Source organism: Choloepus didactylus, chromosome 21 (genome assembly GCF_015220235.1).
Source record: "Choloepus didactylus isolate mChoDid1 chromosome 21, mChoDid1.pri, whole genome shotgun sequence".
Taxonomy (NCBI): Eukaryota; Metazoa; Chordata; class Mammalia; order Pilosa; family Megalonychidae; genus Choloepus; species Choloepus didactylus.
Window position 1 is genome coordinate 15,631,965 of NC_051327.1, and position 22,026 is coordinate 15,653,990.

General features: G+C 59.5%; 1 protein-coding gene across 1 annotated transcript in view; it reads left to right on the top strand.

Annotated features, from left to right (window-relative positions):
* Positions 1-20,606, top strand: part of CASTOR2 (cytosolic arginine sensor for mTORC1 subunit 2) — a 56,576-nt gene extending 35,970 nt beyond the window's left edge. Inside the window, exons 2-9 of the mRNA XM_037814467.1 lie at positions 721-791; positions 11,851-12,044; positions 13,146-13,278; positions 13,874-13,997; positions 14,641-14,751; positions 15,049-15,131; positions 18,569-18,663; positions 18,748-20,606. Coding sequence (XP_037670395.1) covers positions 721-791; positions 11,851-12,044; positions 13,146-13,278; positions 13,874-13,997; positions 14,641-14,751; positions 15,049-15,131; positions 18,569-18,663; positions 18,748-18,813 — 877 coding nt within the window. The 3' untranslated portion in view covers positions 18,814-20,606. The remainder of the gene's footprint in view (positions 1-720; positions 792-11,850; positions 12,045-13,145; positions 13,279-13,873; positions 13,998-14,640; positions 14,752-15,048; positions 15,132-18,568; positions 18,664-18,747) is intronic.
* The last annotated feature ends 1,420 nt before the right edge of the window (positions 20,607-22,026 follow it).

The window sequence follows — 22,026 nt, forward strand, 5'->3', positions numbered from 1 at the left end:
GAATGAAAGCCTCGAGGCTCCCCCAAGGGCTGCCTGGACACAGAGCCAAGCACCCCAGTGCTGGGGACCGGGCCCACAGGGACGAGATGCAGAGAGACAGGGCAGTGCCCAGTCCCTGTCCTTGGGGACTCGATGGCCTAGATTTGGGGGGAAGTAAGCAACACCCACCCTGGACCAAATAGTATTTCCAAAGACATCTTGTGGCCAGGAAGGAATTCTTGCCCCCAGAATGTCACAGACAGCTACACTTCTGCCTCTCCCTAGGAAGAGAAGTCCGCTGCAGGGAGAGCAGGCAAAGGCCTGGAGGTCGGAATGCGAGGGGCACCAAAAGGCAGTTCGTCTGTGAGACCCCCACCAAGAGCTGCCCTTTTTTGACTCCTTCCCCTGAGAAAAAGTGGAGCAAAAACTTTCAGGCCTGGGGGGAACCTTAGGGGCAGCTGGCTCAGTAGTCCCCACAGACTGTGGGGTGCAGAGGGGACAGCCAGCATCTCCAGGCCTCAGCCAAGACCTACTGAGTCAGAGCCTGGGGGGAGCAGGGCAGGGCCAGGGACAAGGAACTTAGTGGAGGCCACAAACACCCTGGCACTGAGCTCTGGGGAAACTGAGTCATCTCCTGCTGTACCACACTTCCTGGGGGCGAGGGGCTGGGTGGCTGCCACAGGGGGTCCTCTCCAGGAGGTGCTGAACTAACTCGCTGTCCCATGATTGTCCTTGGCCCAGGTGCAAGTTCTTCAGTCTGACCGAGACGCCAGAGGATTACACCATCATCGTCGATGAGGAAGGCTTCCTGGGTAAGTGGCGCTCCCACCCAGGGGCCCCCTGAGGTCAGGGCGGCCTGCCCACATCCTTATTTCTGTCCCTCCCTTTGTCCTCGGGCAGCTGCCCTGGGGAAGACTCCAGAGGTCACAGTGGTACCCAGCAGAGATAAAACAACCAAGAAAGCAGAGCAGCACGCTTTATTGAGCACCTGCTGCGTGCACGTGCTTCAGCATGTCCTCGGTCCTCACGTCTCCATTGGAGGAAGCCCTGATTACGATCCTTTTATCATCTTTATTTTTCCGTTTTTTCCCCTTACTGGGATGTCATTCACATACCATCCCATTCACCATTTTAATTTTAAAATGTACAATTCCATGGTTTTGGTATATTCACAATGTTGCCCAACCGCTATCCGATTCCAGGAGGTTCTCATCACCCCAAAAAGAAACCCCACACCCATTAGTGGTCACTTCCGTTTCCCCCTCTGTCAGATCCTTTTATGTGTGTTATTAGAGTTTATGATGTTTGTCCTGCCCTAAAGTAACAACTAGCATCTGTGGGATCTTTGCGGGGCTGCCAGGCACTGTGCTGACAAACACACGTCAGTTTACGGGGAGGTGTCGTCGTCTGCCCCATCGGTGAGGGCTGGGAAGGGAGACGCAGAGTCAGTTACCCACACTCGCTCAGGAACACCACTGCTGGCTGCAGCCACCGTCCCGTTCCTCGGAACATGCAGAGCACACAACAAACGACATTTTCAAGAACCATGGTCGTGCCCCAAAGACAGCTGCTGCTAACATATTCTTTTTTTTCTTCCAACTTTTTTTTCCATGCACAAGTTATTGGGTCTTTTTTTAAACTCACTTATGATCGTATTATATATATGTATACGTAATTGTTTTCACTTAATGTTACAACCTTAACTTTCCTACATTATTACGAAGCAGTCAGGGTGGTAGATGCACCCTGCTTACTTCTCCAGTTACCTGCAGTTGGAAATTTACCTTTAATGATAAGCTTATTCATTTCTCATATGCACCGGTGCCATGATTCTCCGCAGTTCTGTGCAAAGGGATTAGTGCCCATAAGGAAATGAAAATGTGTTTGGGTTGCCCAAGCATACAGTCTTCTCAGGTTAATTCCTAAAACAGGATCTGAGGAATGGCCCGAGGGGGCTGGAGGTGACCATTTATGGCTCCTGAGACGGCTGTACCAGGCCCTCTATACCAGTGAGGACACTTGAGTCTCCAAGAAAGCCACTGCCCAGCCACGCGCCGTGGCGATCTCACATGTGCTCTTGGGCAGAAAGCCAGTGGGAGGGGCTGGCCCAGCCCCCGTGCAGCTCGAGAAGCACATGCTTCAGAGGCCTGCTGTGCTTCCTGCTCCACAGCAAAAGGACAGTGGGCACAAGGTACCCAAGGGGGAGCCCAGCCCCTCATCGAGGATGTCTGTCTGGTCTCTCACTCACTCACTCATTCATTCACCACACTTCTGCTCAGCACCTGCCCTGGGTGCAGCGCCCCGAGCTGAGCACAGGAGTCACAAACACAACCTACTGCCTTAACCACGGAATGCAAGTCACGCAAAGACTACACGTGGGCAGCCCAAGCACATTTTCATTTACTCATGGATGCTCACACCTTTAAGCAGGGCTGCTGAGAATCATGGTACTTCAAAGATAGAAGGAACCTGCCAGAGTATCATTTCTAATCTACTGCCCAAGACACCACAGACTCCCAACTTCTCCAGGCAGCAAACGGGAGGGACTCTGAGCAGGGAGAGAGGGAGGCTGAGGGCCTGGGGGGCTGGTTTTGCAGGCCCCGGAAGGTCATGTTGGCAGGATCATCAGGAACCAGGGAGATGCCACAGGGCAGCGTGGCCATTTACTCCAAGCCCCCAGGGGTGGCAGGAGGCCCTGTTTATCGAGCCCCTGCTAGGTGCCGGCATCTTGCTGGGCCCAGAGACACAGCTGGGAACTAGAGTCTGACCCCGTGAGCCTCAAGTCCTGCCAGCAACTAATTACACCAAGAGTTGTCGCGTTGCTGTTGAAATAGATGCTATACGGGGGAGGCGGGGGGCTGTGAGACCAGGCACAAAGGAAGCGTGGCTGTGCAGGGGACCCCATGGGAGGGACCCGTGGAACAGAGTGCGAGACACTAGAAAGTTTGGAATTGAACCCACTGCCTTAACATGTTGATTCATTTCACCAACCTGTCAGTGCCTTTCTCTGCCGGACACTGTTCTAAGCACTAGAAACTACTCTTATTATCCTCGCCTTACAACTGAGGAAACCGAGGCACAGAACTGTTACACAACCTGCCCAACGCGTTATGACTAGTGTCCTTTGTGGCTGTTTCCCTGGGCCAAGCCCAGCCAGGGCAGGCAAGGAGGGGCAGGGGCTTGAGCCTCAGCCCTTGTGGTCCCAGAGGAGAAAGACGCAGGAACCAGAATTACAGCATCAGCAGACAGAGGCACTCAGCCCAGCAGGTAGGGGTGCAATCCAGGAGGACTTTCAGGAGGAGGTGACCTTGGGGGTGGATCTGACTGAATAGGAGGAGCCTACCAGGCGAAAGCCACAGGGGAGGGGGCATCCCAGGCAGAGGGAGCAGCGCACGCGTGCAGCTAGGGCTTCCGGAACAGGGCTGCCCGCATTCCCCAGGGGTTAGAGTGTGAGAAGGGCGGGAGGAGGAGATGGGGCAGGCGCAGCTGGAAAGAGCTGGTAAAGGTGTTGGGATTTGGTCCCGAGGGAAAGAGGGAACAGTGCAGGGTCTCGGCTGATCCTGGGAGCCTGAAGGAAGAAGTCAAGTGGGAGGCTGGGCAGTGAGGACAGAGGAGGAATTCAAGAAAGATTCCAGATCTGAATTGACCTGTGACTTTTTCCTGAGCCCCCCTCCCAACCAACAGGAAGCCCACCCACCGCCACTGCCATGACATTTGTGTCTGGAGGACTGTGGGGACCCTCCCATAGTATGACCCTTTCCCCTTGTGGTCAGAGAAGACTTCCTGGAGGAGGTGAAATTGGAGCTGGCTCTGAAGGACTGGGGAGCCTGGGAAGGGAGAGGGCATGTCAGGCGGAGGGTTGAGTAAGCCAGCTCTAGCCTTTGGAAAGGAGATGAGGTGACAGAACTTCAATCAAAAGAGATAAGCAAGGCAAGTTTGGGCCTTTTTCTATAGGCAGGAGGGAGCCATTGAAGGTTGTTGAGCTGGGACAGTTATTGTGGCTGGACCCGGGAGAGTTGCCTGGGCTGAGTGTGGGGCTTTGTCCAAATGGAGGTCTTTAGGCCCAGGGCTGAGACCCTCAACCAGCCCGGGGAGGGAATAAGCCACAACCCCTCCACCCTGAGGTCCCCCGGAGCAGTTTGTTAATAACGACCTTGTGACCCTTGGAATGGCCTCGCCCTGTCCCTCCCCAAACCTTTCCCAGCGGCAGGAGCAGAGCTGGTGACGGAAGTGGCCGTCACCTCAGCCTTCAGCCCAGAGGCGGCAGGCCGGGAAGGCAGGTGCGATGGGGAAGAGGGCGCCGGCTGCCCTTCGCTCTGCGGCGTCGGGGTGAGGGTCTTGCTCCAGGCTGGGTGTCCTGACGAGGACAGCAGCCTGGGGGAGACAGCGGACGTTCAAGTCGTGAGTCCCTCTTACGCTCCCGCTGTAGAATAAACAGGAAAACTCCCGCTGGCCACACCGGGTGGCACTCAGCTCAGCCACAGTGCCTCGGTTCCCTGGCCAGCGCTCGCAGAGATACATCACCTCGTGGAACATTCCGGTGGCCTGAAAGTTCCCATTTTACAAGGGAGAAAGCTGCCGTCAGCTTGCCCGAGTTTCTGTGAGTGACAGAGGCCGAGGCAGGTCTCGAAGTGGAATGTCTCCACCTGGGCTGAGGTGCCGGCTTCCAAGCCGAGCAAGGTTCAGGCACAGCAGGAAGCACGGGCGGAGCGGGGCAGCCTGGGAAGGCTCTGGGGAGCGGAGGTGGTTGTGGCTGGGGCAGGGTTTGCGGAGGGCATGCAGGGTGAGGTCTCGGCCTCCCAGGAGTCTCTTCAGAGGCTCCGTCTTGGAAGGGGAGTGAAGGTGGGGGTGGTGGGAGCTGCTGGCCGGGCCACGCAGTGTGGAGGGTGCAAACACTGCTTCTCACCCAAGGACCTCCCCTGGCCACCCTTGACTCCAGCCGGGAAGCTTCAGTTGTTGTTCACCAGAAGCGTCACTGGTGTTAAGCTTTCCAGGTTAGGAGCCAGCCTCTGTCCACGTAAGACATGGAGCTTTTTGGGGCAGTTGGGACAGGCACCAGACGGGTTCCTTATTAAACGTGGAAACGCTGAGGAGGCCCTTAGCTCTGCTGGGTGCCGTATGTCTGGGCAGGGGCCGTGGGCCTCTGCATCCTTTTGACCTACACATTTTGTGAGCACGTCGCATGGTCTGTGCCATGTTCTCAGGGACCCCACGTGATGTAAGCAGCAGCCCCTGCCCTGACGTCTGTGCAGGGGGCAGAGTCTTAGGTTTGGAGTTAGAGAGGCCCACTCGGTGCTGAGCTGGGCTCGTCACTGACCCTCACCAGACCGCAGCCTGCTACCTGTGGATGGGGCTCCACAATGTGTCACCGTGGCACGGAACAACGTCGGGGCCAGCCACAGTCAGTGGGTCACCGCTGGTCAATGGCAGAGCAAGGAAGACGTCAGGCGGTAACTGCTGGCCCCCGTGGGAAGACTCGGGTACAGATCCAGGCCCCGCTCCCTTTGCTGCTTGTGATTCTGGGCAAATCGCTCACTCCCTGTGGCTTCCCTCTGAGAGTTGAATGAGGCATACAGAGCGCATGTGCTCAAAAAGCCCCTGGGAATCGGGATGACCCCCCTTATGCGTCCACCAGCATCCTTCCTCCTTCTGAGTCTAAAGCCTGTGATTTTCAACCAGAGGTCAGGACAGCGCCCCCGCAAGAGGTGGTCATCTCTAAGTGAGGTCCGGACTGTTGAGGGAGCTTGTGTCCTGCAGCCAGTTCTGAAGCCGTTGCTCCAGCAGGGAGCAGGGGACAGGACCCACCTGCTCTGGAGGGCAGGGTCATCTCCATTGTTTAAAATACCAACGTGGCAGCCACCGCTCAGAGCTGAGGCTGCATTTCCTAGGATGGGGAGAGACTCCGACATCAGGGGCTGGGGTGGCAAGTGGGGGGGGGGAGGCTTCGAGGATGGAGCTGGTTGGGGCCGGGGGGAGGCTGCCCCCCGTAAAGTCCTTGTCATCCCTGTGACCTCCCACCTCCCTTGACCTCCCCAGAGCTGCTTATGCAGGATACTCTGTGACATTGGTCCTTAGTTGGTGTTCTGGTTTGCTAATGCTGCCGTTACGCAAAATACCAGAAATGGGTTGGCTTATATAAAGGGGGTTTATTTGGTTCCAAAGCTATAATCCTAAGGCCGTAAAAGAGTGATCCAAGCTAAGGCATCAACAAATGGTACCGTCAGTGAAGGATGGCCGTTGGCGTCCAGGACACCTCTGTTAGCTGGGAGGGCACGTGCCTGGTGTTTGCTGATCCCGGGTTGTGCTCCAGCTCCTCTCTCAGCTCCTGTGCATTCTTGGTTCTTTCTCCCAGGATGTTTCTCTCTAAGCTCCTGGGACGTCTTAGCATATCCCGGGGCAAACTTGGGGCTTAATCTCTTAGCTAAACATCCTTCTGTCTGCATCTCCAAGCATGTGTAAGCATCAGCATCAGCTCTTAGCTTCTCTCCAAAATGTTCCTCTCAGCTGCACTGAGATCCTTCTGTTTGTGAGCTCTTTTATAGGACTCCAGTGATTAAATCAAGACCCACCCTGAATGGGCAGGGTCCATATCTCCATGGAAATAATTTAATCAAATGTTTTGCTTGCAGTTGATCACCGTTGAGTCACATCTCCATGGAGACACTCAATCAAAAGATCCAACCTAATCAACACTAATATGTCTGCCCCCACAAGAGTGCAGTAAAGAATATGGCTTTTTCAGGGGGACATAATATATCCCAACCAGCACAGTTGGTATATCCTTTTTATTTATTCCACTTAGTATAAGCTCATGTTCGTTTTCTAATACCAAGTAGCCTGCAAAAGCATGTCATCCCCATCCCCCCTGTACCCCCATAACTCTTTATATTTGGACATGTTTAGTTTCGTTGGCTGCTCAAGCAAATCCCATGCAATGGGTTGACTTCAACATTGGGAATTTATTTGCTCACGGTTTGGGGGCTAGGAGAAGTCTAAATCAAGGTGTGATCTAGGTGATGCTTTATTGCCAAAGACGGGTGTTCTGGGGCTGGCTGCCGCCGCTCCTCGGTCCTGCGCTGCTCTGTCCCGTGGCAGTGCACGCGGCGGCTCCTCCTGCCCCCTCCCTTCTCTCCCGGTTCCACCGATCTGCAGCTTCTGGCTTCCTGTGGCTTCCTCTCTCTCTCGCTCGTCATCCTGCTTATGGAGGACTCCACTTAGAAGATTAAGACCCACCCTGGGCCACACCTGAACTGAAGTAACCTCATCAAAAGGTCCGACTTATGAAGGGTTCGCACCCACAGGAACGGATTAGGTTTAGGAACATGTTTTTCTGGGGTACTCAGCCCCAAACCACCACAGGACAATTTTCAGATCTGTAGAAAGTGGAGAGCTTGGTACAACCCACCCCACATACCCCTCACGTAGGACTAGACCCTCCAGTTGCTGCCCTGTGGCGACAGTTGTCTCTCTCCCTTCGTAAGTGCACGTGCACAGGCATTTATTTTCTAGTGAACCGTTTACAACTCTACCCCTAGAGACTTCGGCATTTATCTCTTAGGATTAAGAACGGGCTCCTGATCATCACGGCTCAGTAATGAAACACGAGTCCATGGCACTGAATATAAATTTCACTTCCAGATTTCCGTGGCTATCCAGAAATGTATTTTCTAGCTAGCAGACATGTTTTCTGAAACAAATGCAGAGTGCCCATCACAGGTGCCCTACAGCCCGTCTTCCCGATCCTTTCATTGGACTTCTAGTGAAGCTCCTGGGTCTTCATTGAATTCCTGCCCACGGGTTTTTGCCTCATGTGAAATTAGGTCTTTACAGTGGAATTTTGCATTTTTGAAACTCTTAATAAATTCTGCCCAGCTGCCCGAAAAGGTTAACCTGCAAAACTAACCCCCAGCGATGCAGTGCTGGGAGGCCCCTGGCGCTGGTCAAGCTCCCCAAGTCTGGGCTTCAGGCTCCGAGCAGAGCCCCTGACGGGGAATTGTCTCGTTTGACCAGCGAAGCGCCTTCTGCAGTGGATCCCGTGTTCTTAGTCGTCCCACATTTCAAAACTAAGAAACCAGGGGGCAGTGACCTTGCCCGAGGTCACGCGGACCACAGCTGCCCAACCCCAGGACCCCTCACCTCCCACGGGGCGGGAGAGCCTGGGAAACACCTGCTCTGGGTTGCGGGCGCGGCCAGTGGGAGCCCCAGGTCCTGCAGGCAGGACGGGGCCCCCGGGGGGAACCCAGAGACGGGGAGCCCCAGCAGCCCCTGCCCAGCGACAGAGTGGCCCAGACTTTGTGGCTTGAGGGTGGCAAGACACTGTGGCCTCCTCCACCCAGGAGAGTCCTCAGCCCTGAGAGGCTATTTTTAGGGTCAAGATGATGGGCAGTGACAGAAATACCCATTTTGGCCCTGGAATGGGCCCACATTTCCTCCAGGGAAGGGTGAGCTTGCTGCTCCCTGGCCAGACGCCCAGTGGCTTGTCCCCACAGCCCCGAAGTGGTTCCCCAGGCACCCTGCGGCTTGGCCTGAGCCCCAGGATGGAGCCCAGGCCTTCCCTCCCCCACCCCCAGGATCCTGGGGCGAGAGGCCCTGAGCTCCACAGTCCGACAGAGCACGCCCTTCTGGAAGCCACAGAAGACTGACCCCTGTTCCCAGGCCGGCTGACCTCGGGGCCCAGGCCTGTGGCTTGGGGAGCCGCACAGGGCTGAGGGCTGGCCGAGGGGGGGTCAGAGGCCGGGAGCAGGGCAGGTGGGGGCCGTCCCCGGGGACAGGCCTCTGCCACACCAGACTCTGGTCAGCAGATTTATTGACTCGGAATCCTCTGGGGCAGAAGCCTGCCTGCTGCTCACCACTTTGTCCCTGTCCCTCCTCCTCTCCCCATCTCCAGTCCTCCTTGGGCCCGCTTTTCTCACTGGGACCCCTCCACAGCTCGTCCGGGCCTGCCGAGAGAATCCTTGGGGCAGAGCCTTCCTTACGCAAGCACCCGCTAAAAATAACACCCAACGCCTCACCAACTCGGCTCTGTCTGTGTTGGCAGCAGCTCCCTCGCCGCGTCCCCCTGGAGGACAGAGCCGGGAATGGAGTTGGTAACTGAGCCACAGCCCGTGCTCTTGGCTGCCCACCCCTAGGGACCTTGACAAGTGACACCACCACCCCCTCACCCCACTCCCCACTGCTGAAGCTCAGACCCCAACTGGAAGGGGGCGCCCAGGTGGGTGGGACAGGCGGGCCGGCCCGCGGTGGGGACAGAGGGAGGGTCCGCCCGACAGGTGAAGGCCCGGGGCCAGCGAGACCGTGTGAGGGGGAGCCCCGGGTTCTGAGACTCACAGACTCAGGGCGTCGGAGTTCATGTACCCGCTGGGTCCAGAACACAGTCCACAGGGCCGGAGTGCAACCTCTCATCACGTTTACTGCTCCGTGACCCTGGGCTCCTCGGCTGCCCTCTCTGGGCCTGAGCTTCCTGCTTGTGAAGAGGCTGAGGGGGGTGGACTGCGTTCTCAGAGCCAGGTCTGTATCTGTAAGCAGATGGGCAGAGCCATGCTCCGTCCTCACGGATTGAGAAGGCAAAGAAGCGGGCAGTGTTTGGGGGTGTTTGCCTGGCAACGGTGCTGGCTCCCTCCGTGCCCCTCGCCCGGTCCTGGCAAGTCAGAGATAGGAGCATGAGATGATGGTGAAGGCAGCTCCCTGGCCCCCGACTCCCGCCCCAAATCTGGCAGTGTGACGGCCCCCCAACCCAAGACACTGAACTGAGGGGCAGAGAAGGTAAATGGGTGCAGCTGGCAAGGGTGTGGGGCTATTGGGAGTGGTGGTGACAGCGGCCGCAGCCCTTCTTCCATCATCTGGCAAGTACGGGGTGAACCAAGCTCTGGGGTCAGCAGGGAACAAACGGGCCGCTTCCTGTGTGGAGCCGATGGCCCCGTGGGGCTCACTGCAACCCGCCTGATGCGGTAGCCACTCGCCGCACTGGCCAGAGAAATTTAAAATTTTAATTTCCGGTCCCTCAGCCGCCCTGGCCATGTTTCAAGTGCTCAGTAGACACACAAGTGGCTGCCATATTGGGTAGCGCAGATGTGGGCCTTTCCCATCATCACAGAAAATTCTTTCGTACAGCGCCAGTTTAGAACATTGCGAGGACTTTGTCTTTTACTCCAAAGGGGATGGGAGGCTGCCGGGCGCTATTCAGAGCCGTGGGGGCCTTAGGGCAGAGAGAGGATCTGCAGCAGCCAGCAGGGTTCTGTTGTTTTAACACGCAGGGCCACGGCCAGCCCTGCCAGGATTTTCCCAAGAAGGCTTCTGGGGTCCTGCCTGAATGGAAAAGGGCGTTTTTTGTTGTTTCATTGTTTCGTATATTAAAATGGCTGTTTTAGAGCATCCAGCTTCTGCCCAGGGAGGGCCACTCCCAGCCAGCGCCCGGGGGTGCAGGGAGACCCCGGAGTGGCTGTTGGGAGTCGGCCGCCCGGCAAGAGCTGGCACACGGCACCCGCCCTCGGTGCTCCCCCGGCTGTCCTCCCACGCATCCTCTCCCTGGCTGAACCCTCCCCCCGAGAAACCCGTCCAGTGCCCCAGGTAGAGCATTTCAGAGTTGAGCTGGGTCCCAGATGTCCGGGGAGCACATCTCCTCTTGGTCCTGGATAATAGAGGGAAGGAGCTGAGAACCGGGCCTTGCAAAGCTTCTCCCCTGCTCTCCCTCCCACGCCCTTCGCTTCCTCGTCTGTGAAGCCTCCGGCCTCTCTGCCCACCCCGCTGGCTGTGGACAGGGCACTGCGGGCGCCGTGGGAGCTGGGGTGGCCCCGCTCAGGCTCCCCCTTGGAAGCCATCCTGCCTGTGGCCCGTCATGTCGCCACAGCCCCTGGCTCTCGCCCCCATCGGGCCCGCCCCCCAAGGCCGGGACTCGGGACGTCTTCCTGTTTCGAGCCCAGGATGGGGCGTGGGGTTTTCAGTCAGACCTGGGCTTGAGTCCTGGCGCTCTGGTGACTTAAGTGACCTTGGGCAAATCCCCGACCCTCCTGGAGCGTCTGCTTGGTCACGTGTGCGGTGGGGAGAACAGCACCGTCTCCTCTGCGGGGAAATGCGCAGCCGCCGTCCGCCCACCTGCCCTGGGCCTCGCCCCTGCACCCGGGCCTGGCACCAGCCGGGGTCGAGCTAGTGTCTGGTGACGCGTGAACGGGGCCCGGCGCCGCCCGTGCTTGGCTGTGTGGCCGTGTCTGGGCACAGGCCACCTAGAGATGCTGCAGCCAGGGCGGGCGGGAGGGACGGTCCCAGCGTTTGGAGCCGGCCGAGGAGCCTCGGGCAGGGAGGTCACTCGGACCCTCCCTCCCTTGCCCGAGCCAGGGCCATCCCAGGATCCCTGACCTCCCGGGAGGAGCTCGGTGACCTCCTTGTGAGCCCCCCTGGAGCTGGGGATTCTTCCGGAGAGGCCCAGCCTGCAGGTCTCATTGAACAGGGAGTGACATCCCAGGCCCCCCCCCCCTCAACTTCTCTTGGCCTCCCCACCCAGCACCAGCCCCTTGGGAGGTTCCTGGGAACCCAGTTTGAAAACCACAGGGTCAGGGCCACACGGTGTTGATCACACCACCTGACACGGAAGGGTAGTGATAAAAGTCATCACCAACTCCTCCACATCCGTAGGAGAACCTGGCCCCTCAGCTCCATTTACAACTGAGGAAACTGAGGTTCAGTGTTGAACCCCTCGTCCACCCCCTCCCGCTCTGCCGAGCCCCCTGCAGCTCCCGAGTTTTCTCAGGGCCTTCCCTGCTCAGTCGCCCAGGGAGGGCCTCGCGGGACCCCGTCCTCCCCGACCCAGGGGGGAGCCGAGGGCGGAGCTGGAGAGCCGGGGCCGCGGCACTCAGGGGCCGCCTCCGTGTCCCCCAGAGCTGCCCTCCTCGGAGCACCTGAGCGTGGCGGACGCCCCCTGGCTGGCTCTGAACGTGGTGTCCGGTGGCGGTAGCTTCTCCAGCTCCCAGCCCATCGGGGTGACCAAGATCGCCAAGTCTGTGATCGCCCCGCTCGCCGACCAGAACATCTCCGTGTTCATGCTCTCCACCTACCAGACCGACTTCATCCTGGTGAGCCCCCCACGCGGACCCTCCCCAGACGTGGGACCCCCCCCCCCAAGACAGGGCACACCCCCACCAAGACAGGGCACACCCCCAGTGTGCAACCGCCCCCCAAGTTGTCGTATGGACCTGGACACCCCAGTGTGTAGGCAAACCCAGTGCATGGACCACCTCCCAAATGCACAGATACGGGCACCCCTAGTGTGTGAAGCCCCCCACAGGCATGGACACCCCCACACTCACAGATACCCCCAAATACACATGCAGACACCCTCCTATGCACCGACACCCACCTCTGCAGACATCCCTGCATGCATGGACACCCCCCAACATGCACGGGCATTCCCAGAGGCGTAGACGCCTCTAAGTTACAGACACCCCCCAATACGCACACACACCCCTCGGACATGGTTACAGGCATATCCATGCACACACTCACTCTTCACTGCACACCCCTTGGGCACACTGCCTCTCTCACACACACGCACCCTCTCACACCCCCACACTCCCTGTTGTACACCTCCTTCAGACACCTTCCTGCCTTCACACTCACACCAGCCTCTCCCCCTTGCACACACGCCCCTCCCCTGTGCTCTGGGCACACACACACTCCCCCTCACACTTACATCCATCTCTCGTTCCCTCACTCTCCCACAGCTCGCTCACACTTGCTCACACGCTCCCTTGCACCCACACTCACTCCCGTCGTAGATGGCAGTGTGCTGTCTCACTCTGACAGCTCCGAGGCCCCGTCCCCCTCCCCGGGTGGCAGGGCTGTGCCAGTGGCACCACGGTTGGGCTCTTCCTGGCTGTTGGCACCGCCCGCCCCCGGGAGCACGGGGCCTCGGGAGGGGCAGGGACAGGCCTGGATGCAGCGGGGGCAGAGTTGGGGCTCAGACCTGGGCATGCTGTCCCCCACCACGCCGTCCCTGCTGCCCCAGGCAGGCGAGCACCCCCGTGCCAGGCTCTCCGCCCTCCCCCCACCTCCCACCCCCAAGAACACAGGAGGCAGAGAGCGCGGAAGCTGGTGCCGGGCTGGAAACTCAGAGGAGGGAGGGGGTCGGAGCCCCCAGGGTCCTGGGACACTTACCCCCCAACTTCGACTTGCAGGTGCGTGAGCGGGACCTGCCCTTCGTCACCCACACCCTATCCTCCGAGTTCACCATCCTGCGGGTTGTCAACGGCGAGACGGTGGCAGCCGACAACCTCGGCATCACCAACGGCTTCGTGAAGCCCAAGTTGGGTGAGTTGGGGGCTGGTTTGTGCAGGTGAAGCCTTGAGAAGCTGCCAGGCCCTGCTCCCAGCGTGTCCCAGTCTGCCGGGGCTGCCATGGCAAACACCATGGACTTTTGGCTCCCCAAGCAGGGATTCATCATCTCACAGTGTTGGGGGCCGGACACCCCAAGTCTGGAGTCTGCAGGCCTGTTCTTCCCTGGAGTGCTGGCTGGTGACCCATCACTCGATCCCTGCCAGTGTCCCTTGGCCACCTCCCTGCACCCCACATCCTGTGCCCACGTTCCCTCTGCTTAGAAAGACGCCGTTTTCACATTGGATGTGGCTTCCATGGCACCAGGGGTCAGGACCTCACCTGCCTGAGGAGACACGATCCAGTCCCCAGCACAAGGAGAGGAAGTGGCTGGCCACAGCCTGGGTGTCAGGGGTGGGGGCCTTGGCGCTCACGAAGGTTGGGGAGGGCATTCCAGGCGGCCTGCCCGGTGTGTGCAGGGGTGGGGGGCCCAGCCGACACCCTCCCCTTCTCTGGGACCCTCCCCACCCCCTCCCCCTGACTGCCCTCCCCGAACTGGCTCAGCCGCCCGGTCATGTTTGCGCCCTTGCAGTGCAGAGGCCTGTCATCCATCCGCTGTCCAGCCCCAGCAACAGGTTCTGTGTCACCAGCCTGGACCCCGACACACTGCCCGCCGTTGCCACTCTCCTCATGGACGTCATGTTCTACTCCAATGGGTAGGGGCCCTGGCACTGTGGGGAGGGGCGCTCGGCCTGCACCCGCCTCGGCACCCTCAGGTGTGAGGAGCTGCAGGGTGGACCAGGGAGAGGCTGGGAGCCCCAGTCCGAGGGCGGAGGCGTGGATGTGCCCTGGGAGCCCCAGAACTTAATGAAGCAGCAGACACACACACAGCTGTAATCAACACCCCACCCACTCGCTGTAGTGAACACTGAGCTCCAAGGGCGGCCCGGTCAGCCGAGGAGCCAGAAACTCGGGTTTTTAATTCAGCAGACCCTGGCTTTGCTGAGTTTAGACCCACGCCAAGTAGGGTGGGGCCAGGGGCCGGTGAGCTGGCGGTGACCACAGGTTGCACCCCTGAGACGTGGGCAAGCAAGGGCCAAAGAGACCCTGCCCAGGAAGGTGCAAGTGGCACCTGCCTCAGGGGCAGCTTGGTCCCCACGTCCATGAGCATCGTCCCCTCTCAAAGGAGGAAACTGGTGGGGAGACGCTGGCTCCGGGTCACCAGCAGGTTTCTCTGGCCAGTGTCTTCCCAACAACCTCATGCTGAGGCTGGTGGGCTGAGTGGGGGCGTGGGGGGAGCGGAGGTTGGGGTGCAGCAGGGACCCCGACCCAGCCCTCACCAGCTCCCCCGGCCCCCAGAGTGAAGGACCCCTTGGCTGCCGGCGAAGACTGTGGCCACATCCGCTTCTTCTCCTTCTCCCTCATTGAGGGCTACATCTCCCTGGTGATGGACGTGCAGACCCAGCAGAGGTGGGCCGGGCCCTGTGGGGTGGCCTTCAGCTGGGGCATCCCTCCTTCACCCCCTCCCTGAGGCTGGGAGGGGCGGCACGGAGCAGCCTTAGCAAGGGGTGCTGCTGCGCCGAATTCCAGTCCTGGGAGGGTGCAGAGGGAGTGGTATGGGGGTGGGGGGAGACAGTCCTGGGGCCTCTGAGCTCCACCTCACCCTCCCTCAGCATCCTGCGGGCAGGGACGGGAATGTCCCACGAGGGCTTCTGTGAAGGCGGGAAGCACAGTGAACGCTGGATTTGTCTCCCACTTCCTTCCAAGGTTCCCTAGTAATCTGTTGTTCACGAGCGCATCGGGAGAGCTCTGGAAGATGGTGCGGATTGGAGGCCAGCCCCTGGGATTTGGTGAGCCTCGGGCAGGTCGGCTGTGGGCGGAGAGTGGGGGGCAAGTGGCGCCGAGGGCCACGAGTGCCACCACGGGCCGCTTCGCTGACACGCGTCCTCGGAGCGCCTTCGGCAGCCCTTCTGGGAACTGCATGGTGGGCGCAGGTGGGGAAACCGAGGCTCAGAGAGCCTGAGTCCCCGTTGCCCGTGGTCCCTTCGCTAGTGTCCAGCAGGTGTGTGGAGGCCTCCGGAGGACGGGAGGAGCGGCTTTCCACCCGGGGGTCCTGTCCCCTCGCTCTAACTTGAGTATGTGCTTATCATTAGAAAATCGGGGAAGTGATAAAAAGCGAAGAGGAAAAAACTCATTTCTTAGTCCCACCATTCAAAAGTAGTGACGATCATCATTTTTAATGTGTTCCCTTCACATAAATAAATGTCATTGCTGAGGCATTTCATAAAAAGCGTCAGACGTCCCACCTTAAGTCGCTGCCCTTTTCTCTCCTACACGCAGAAGAAAATTCACAGTAATTCCCTGACATCTCACTTCAGTTTCCACAATTGTCCAAACAGCATCTTTGGTAGATAGTTTTTTTCTAGGAATTTTCCGTCTCAGGGCCAGGGCCCGGCTGAGGGGGTTCACCTCCGACCCAGCACTCGACGTAAGACGTTAACTCTTAAAATTACTGCAGCGAAACTGCTTGCGGGTTGAGCTTTGTCTCGATTGGAAATGATTTCTTCAGGCTCGTCTTCAGGCCCAAGGGCTTCACCCCACAGAGGTCCTTGTTGAGTCACAGGCGGTCGTTTCCGGAAGCCCATGGTAGGTCAATCTGGTCAATTCCACAGAGAGCAGAACGTTCCAAAGCCCAGGCTGCTCCGCAGGGTCATCAGGTCGACCCTGGGACTTTCCTCCTGAGACATGGAGGCACTAGGCGTTGGGACTGGGAACCGAGGGACCCGGAGAGGAATCCTCAGCCTTTCTCCTGACGCGCTCACAGAGGGATGGGGATGAGCTGGGCCTGGGCAGCGGCCCCCTAACTCCGCTCACAGCAAGGCCGGGGATGGAGCCCTGCTCTCTGGAGCACCGGGGTGTGTGCACTGCAGGGCCCGTGGTCCAGTCCTCAGACACCCCCTGCGTTTGTCCACTCGGTGGTGCAACCACGGAGGTGGCTGACCCGGGGCAAGTGACTGAAGTTCTGAGCCTCAGTTTCCCCACTGTAAAATGAGGAGGATGATAGAACCGGCCCCCTCAGTCGTCCCGAGCTAAGCGAGGTGTTTCCCATGGGCTCTGCATGACACGCTCAGCACAGTGAGTGCCCGGACACGTGAGTGCTCCGTGAGCAGGGGTCACTGCCACGTGTCAGGACCAGGTGGCCCAGAGAAGGTCCAGGAGGGGAAGGCTTCCTGGAGGAGGTGATTCCAGAGCTGGTTGTTGAAGAGACTCGGTCGCTATTCGCCAGGCAGATGGGGAGGGGCAGGGGCCAAGGCAAGTGGGGGTGACACGGCCACACACACACACTACTCCAGGCCGCGGGGCCCCTGCTCTGAGTCCAAAGGAAGGAAAGGAAGGGAAGAATGCAGCAGGCCAGCCCAGGCCAGTGGCGCAGGGCCTTGGATGTGCCCCACTGAGGGGTGCCTCCAGATCACATCCCGAAAGCACAGGGAACACTGCAGGAGAGCTGGAGGCCGGGGAGGGAAGTAGCCTGGCGCCACTGGAAGGAAGACGGATTTGCAAAGACACAGGCCAGAGGCCAGAAGACATCTGTGTTTGCTTATCTATTTATCCCCAGCTTTAATCCCCAAAGGTTTTGAGGCAGTCAACCAAAGTACACTCAGTGTGATAATATTAGCAAAAAAGAGAAAATTGAGGGTGCAGGAGAAATAACGGTGGGATGGGAAAATGAAACACGAATCACTTCCCCATTGACAGAAGTCTGCCTCGTGGGCTGCTGTGAGGGGGAAATGGGAACGTGTAAGAAGCTGTCGTGCTGGTCTGGCACCAGCGGCTGGATTTGCTCCCTGGGACATCGAGGTTTTAGAGCAATACTTAAAGCCATAAATATTCCTGCAGGGCAAAGAGCTTTTAGTGAGACTCTGAAAGATTCTAGACTGGCGGGCAGATCCCATATATTTTTGATCCTGGTCTGCAGTAAATATTTTACCTCAGAATCCGGCACAATACACAAATGAAGGAAGCAAAAGTTGCACAAAAGCACATTTACTCTAGCACTGTGCTCTTCCGTTTGGTTTTTCATTCTCTTCTGTGTCATTTTAGAAAACACTGGGTCTCAGCCTTCTGAGCTGGTCTCACAGCGCTTGTTTGAAGAGAACTTTCTAGACCCTAACCCTCCCCATCCCCCTTTTTCATAGAGACAGTTTCTACTGGGGAAGGGCTTTTAGGACGCAGCCAGCCTTGCACAACAGAAGGGCCCATGCCCAAGGTGCAGGGCTCGAGGCTGGCAGGACCCCCAGAGGTCTGGGGGCTCAGCTGTGGGCAGAGCATGCAAGCGGTGGGGGCTCAAGCCCTGCTGGGGTCACTCCTGTGGAAATCCCAGGGTGGGTGATGAGAGCCAGACCCGGGCCGCAGCCAGGGAGTGAAGGGAGGGGACGCTGGTCTGGGTGACGCTGGAGGGGCCTGGGGTGTGGGGGGAGGTCGAGTCCCAGGCTTCTGGCTTCAGAATCCCTGGGTTGAGCTGGTCATCAGCTCTGTCCTCACCCAGTCCAGGGTGGTGTTGGGAAAACACATCAGCACCCAAATCGGAGCAGCACCTTTTAGGGAAACCACCCAGGGACTGCGTTGGTGGAGAAGAGTGGTTCTCAGACCCTGGAAGGCTTCCTGTAGGAGAAAGGCTTGAGTGGTACCTTCAAATCAGGGAGGAACCTGGGGGGCAGGGACCAGCCCAAGGCCACCTCATCGGCTGGAGTTCTGGAGAAGCGGGAGAGCACTGCTGACTCCTGCTTGGGTGGTCTGGAGGGAGAAGGAGCTGGTGTTCAGCAACAACTAAACGCCAGTCTCTGCTTTTAAGATGGGGGCTATTATCTGGTGGGGCCTCGGAGGAAACTGAGGGTCACAGAGAGGCAGTGACTTTCTCATGATCATCCTGCTAGAAAAGGGTCAGCACGTGCCTGCAAGAAGGGCCTGAGCCCACGTCCTCCCCGCTGCCCACCGCCACGCCCACCCCATCATCAGAGAACGCACACAAGAGCAGGGACGATGGATTGGGCACCCGGGCACAGGAGGAGGTAGAGCAGAGGGACCAAAGCGGGCTTCCATGGAGTCTGAGGATGGAGGCAAGGCTTCAGGGTGGTGGAGAGGCCTCTGTGGCAACCTCTGGGAGGCAGGAATTTTCTGGAAGACTGGTTGCAGGGTGGACACTGGCAGCAGAGGGGAGGGGGCAAGCTGAAAAGCCAGGTGGGCCGAGGCACCTGGAGGCTGAGTGCCGCACCCGCTCTGCCCCCAGATGAGTGTGGGATCGTGGCCCAGATCTCCGAGCCCCTGGCGGCTGCCGACATCCCCGCCTACTACATCAGCACGTTCAAGTTCGACCACGCTCTGGTGAGTGTCCAGCCCCCGCCCCCAGGCCAGGCCCGGCAGGGGGACGCGCCCGGGGCTCACGGGCTTTGCTTGCTCCCCTTGCAGGTACCAGAAGAAAACATCCACGGTGTCATCAGTGCCCTGCAAGTCAGTCAAGCCGAAAAGCATTAGAAGGGCCTCTGACCCCCTCCCTGTCTGCTCCCCAGGCCCAGAGCCTGGCCCCCACCCCGAAGGTTGTTCTTGCAGTATTTCTCGACAGACTGGAAAATCAGCCCCAAGGACCCCCGAAGAAGGGGCTTCTGGGAGACCCCCTTCCCCACAACTGCTGACTCCCCAGGCCTGGGGCCCAAGCCCAGGCCTCCCCCTGCCCTCCCGCCTTCTCAGAACCCCCAGACCCTCTAGGGAATGGCCCACCTCCCTCCCCTAAACTCCCCCCCAGAAAATGATTCCTGGGGGCCTGGAAGCTTGCAAGCAGATCCATCTTATCAGCCAGCCTCGCCCACATCGACGGGCGGATGCCAAAGGATGCTGGTGTTCCCCCAAGACGCTGGGGTACTGTTTCTCATGTCATCCTGGGGGGTTGGCAGAGAGGGGCTGGGTTTGTGGAGCCCCCTCTGGGGGGGGCTGACAACAGTGGTTGCTGGTCTCTGGTTCCATCAGCTCGGGACTGGTTCCCTCAGAGTGGAGACCAGGGGGCCATCCCCAGTCCCACAGGCTCAGACAGGAGCACGGACGGGGTCCCCCAGCTGGGGAGGACCCCAGCCACCAGAACGTCGCCTGCTGGCCACAGGGCCTGCACCCCGACTCCCAGCAAGACTGCCAAGACGGACCCCGTCCGGCCCTGCCCGCCCAGCACAAGCACTCACTTCTTGGGTGGGGGTCCCAGGAGACCCACCAGCCTGGAGCCTGAGCTCCCGACCCTCCCCGGGCAGGCAGAGCACCCCAGTCTCCCCCAAGTGGAGGGGGAAGGCATCCCCAGCATTCTGGGCCTGGGGTCTCTTAGGTGAGCCACCCCCCACCAACAGTTGACTAGACCAGCATAGGACTCTCCCCCTCCCCCTCCCCCTCTTGGGGGGCGTCAAAGGCCTCTGCCCCCACCTCACCTGCCTGCCCACCTGGTCTGGGGACTGTGGCATTCGTGAGTACTTGACGTGGGAGGTGGCGTAACTGAGCCTTAATAGAGAAAACCGTACCTTGTTTTAGTTTTTTATTTCACGGCTTTGCACCCGGGCTGCTGTGGGCCGCAGCTTCTGCTAGCAGGGGACAGGCCCGCGTGCATCTGTGGGGGGCCTGGCAGGTTCATTACACGATGATGGTACCCAGGTGCCCCCCACCAGGCTCCCCGCCGGCCACGTCACAGGGCCAAGGCAACCGAGTTTCAGAGAGCAGGGGGCCCCCAGGATGGTGGGGGGGTCTCTGTCTCCCGCCAGCCGGGCACACCCCCCGAGTGAGCAGGCCCCGAAGGCCCCGCTGTCCCTCCCTGGGATGTCCTCCCCAGCCCCCTTTCTCGGGCAAGAGCTGAATCGTGCTGCAACCGAGAAGGTTAGAGCAGAAGCGACGTTTTCCGGGCCTGGTGAGGGCCTCGCCTGAGCCCCCCTGCCCTGATTCCGGAAACCTATGGAAGCGGGGAGCTGGCGCCAAGCCTTGCACCCCTGGTTAGGAACCCACTTTTTGTTTTAAAGTTCATTTATTTTGCACAAAAGTCCAAAACAACCAAAACTTGTAGGCTGTTTGCTGGTTCTGAAAGCGGGGTGGGCCGAGTGGGCGGGGCCGTGGCTGGCGCCCCGAGTCCCCATCCTCGTGAGGCCTTGACTTTCCAGGGTGCGCCTCTCAGAACCCCTCTCTGTCCGAGTCCCCGGTCATCACTTCTCTGCCATTCCTTCCTGCCGTGCCAGCGTGTCGGCCCGAGACTGCCCAGGCCGTGTCCGTTGTACACGCCTATAAATTCCTGTTTTATGTTGATATAGATGTATACTGTAAATAGCATATATACTTGAGCAATATACATGTTAATATATACCATGTCGCACAGGCGTGGGTGCGAGTGGGTGTGAGGGCCTCCGTCCCCTGCCCCACGTCTGCCGAGCACACGCGCGTTTTGAGCCACCGTATATTTTTAATTCAAGTATATAGGCAATACGATTATTAGAGAAGCTGACTGGATCCCTCAGACCTGACTTGAGAGAAAACAAAACCAGCAGCCCGGGAGCCTGAGAGCCGGTGGGGGGGGCTGCGGCACCGACCCTGCGTCCCCACCCCTCTGTTCCCCAGTCTCCCTCCAAAGCGGGGCTCTGCCCTTCCCTACCCCCCGTTTCCACGGCCAAGACCCCTGGACACCCTCGTTTGACCTGGGGGGGTCCGCTGGTCGAGAGGGAGGGTCGTTTGGAATGTCTTGCCTTCTTGTCCTGAGGCCCTGGGGCCCTGGAGGAGCCTGACCCCCAGCTCTCCACCCAGGGGCCCCCGTACCCCTCCTCGGACAGTCGTCTGTGCTGGCAGCTTACCCATTTTTTTTTTTACCTGCAAGCTTAGAAATCTCAGGTTCTTCTCCCAGGGTTCCGCCTGGAGCCTGGCCCCGTCCCATCGGGAGCAGCACGTGTGCCCCCGACGTGTGTGTCCACACGAGGTGGGGTGGCGGGGAAGGCGCCGCTCGCCAGGCCTGGCTGGCAGTAGGTGCCCGGTGACGCAGCGGCCCTGGTCGTCTCCCAGGCCCTTGGCTTCTGCTCATGTGGGGATCCGGGCCTGTGTCCTTCCGGGGTTCCGGGTGTGCAGTGAGCAGCATGAGCCATGGTCTGGTCCCCACTGCTCCTCGGGGTGGGGGATGAGTGCTCTCCCCTGCCTGTCTGCCCACAGCCCTTCCCCGACCCCCAGCCAGGAGTGGGGGCTCCCCAGACCCCACCTGGAGGGGCCTGTCTCGCTGGCTCCCCTGGTCCTGATGCACCAGCCCCCACTGGGGGTCCTGGCTCTGAGGCATGTGTCGGCGCCAGGCCAAGCTTCTGTGGGCCCAGGCTGATGGGGCCCGTGGTGTGGGAAGGAACGTGGGGTTCTGCCCCATTGGAGGTGGCCAGCTGGCGGCCGGGGCAAGGCGCAGGGGGGACGGTGTGATGCCGCCTGGGCTGGGCCTGTGTGCCTTTCCTCTGTGCGGACTGCTGGTGGGAGAAGCTCACTCTCAGCACCCCTCCCCCCAGTCCCTGCCCACCAGGAGATGAGAGCTTGGGGGACAGCAGTGACCATCCTAACCCCCAGCCCAAATATAAAGCTCTCCCTCTCTGGGCTCAGCCCTCAGCCTGGGGGTTCCCAGGGAGCCCCTTTCCTCCCTCAGCCCCTAGGCCTGGATAGACCCACAGGGCTGTGGGCACCGCCGGCTCTGCACCTCCATCCTCCCTG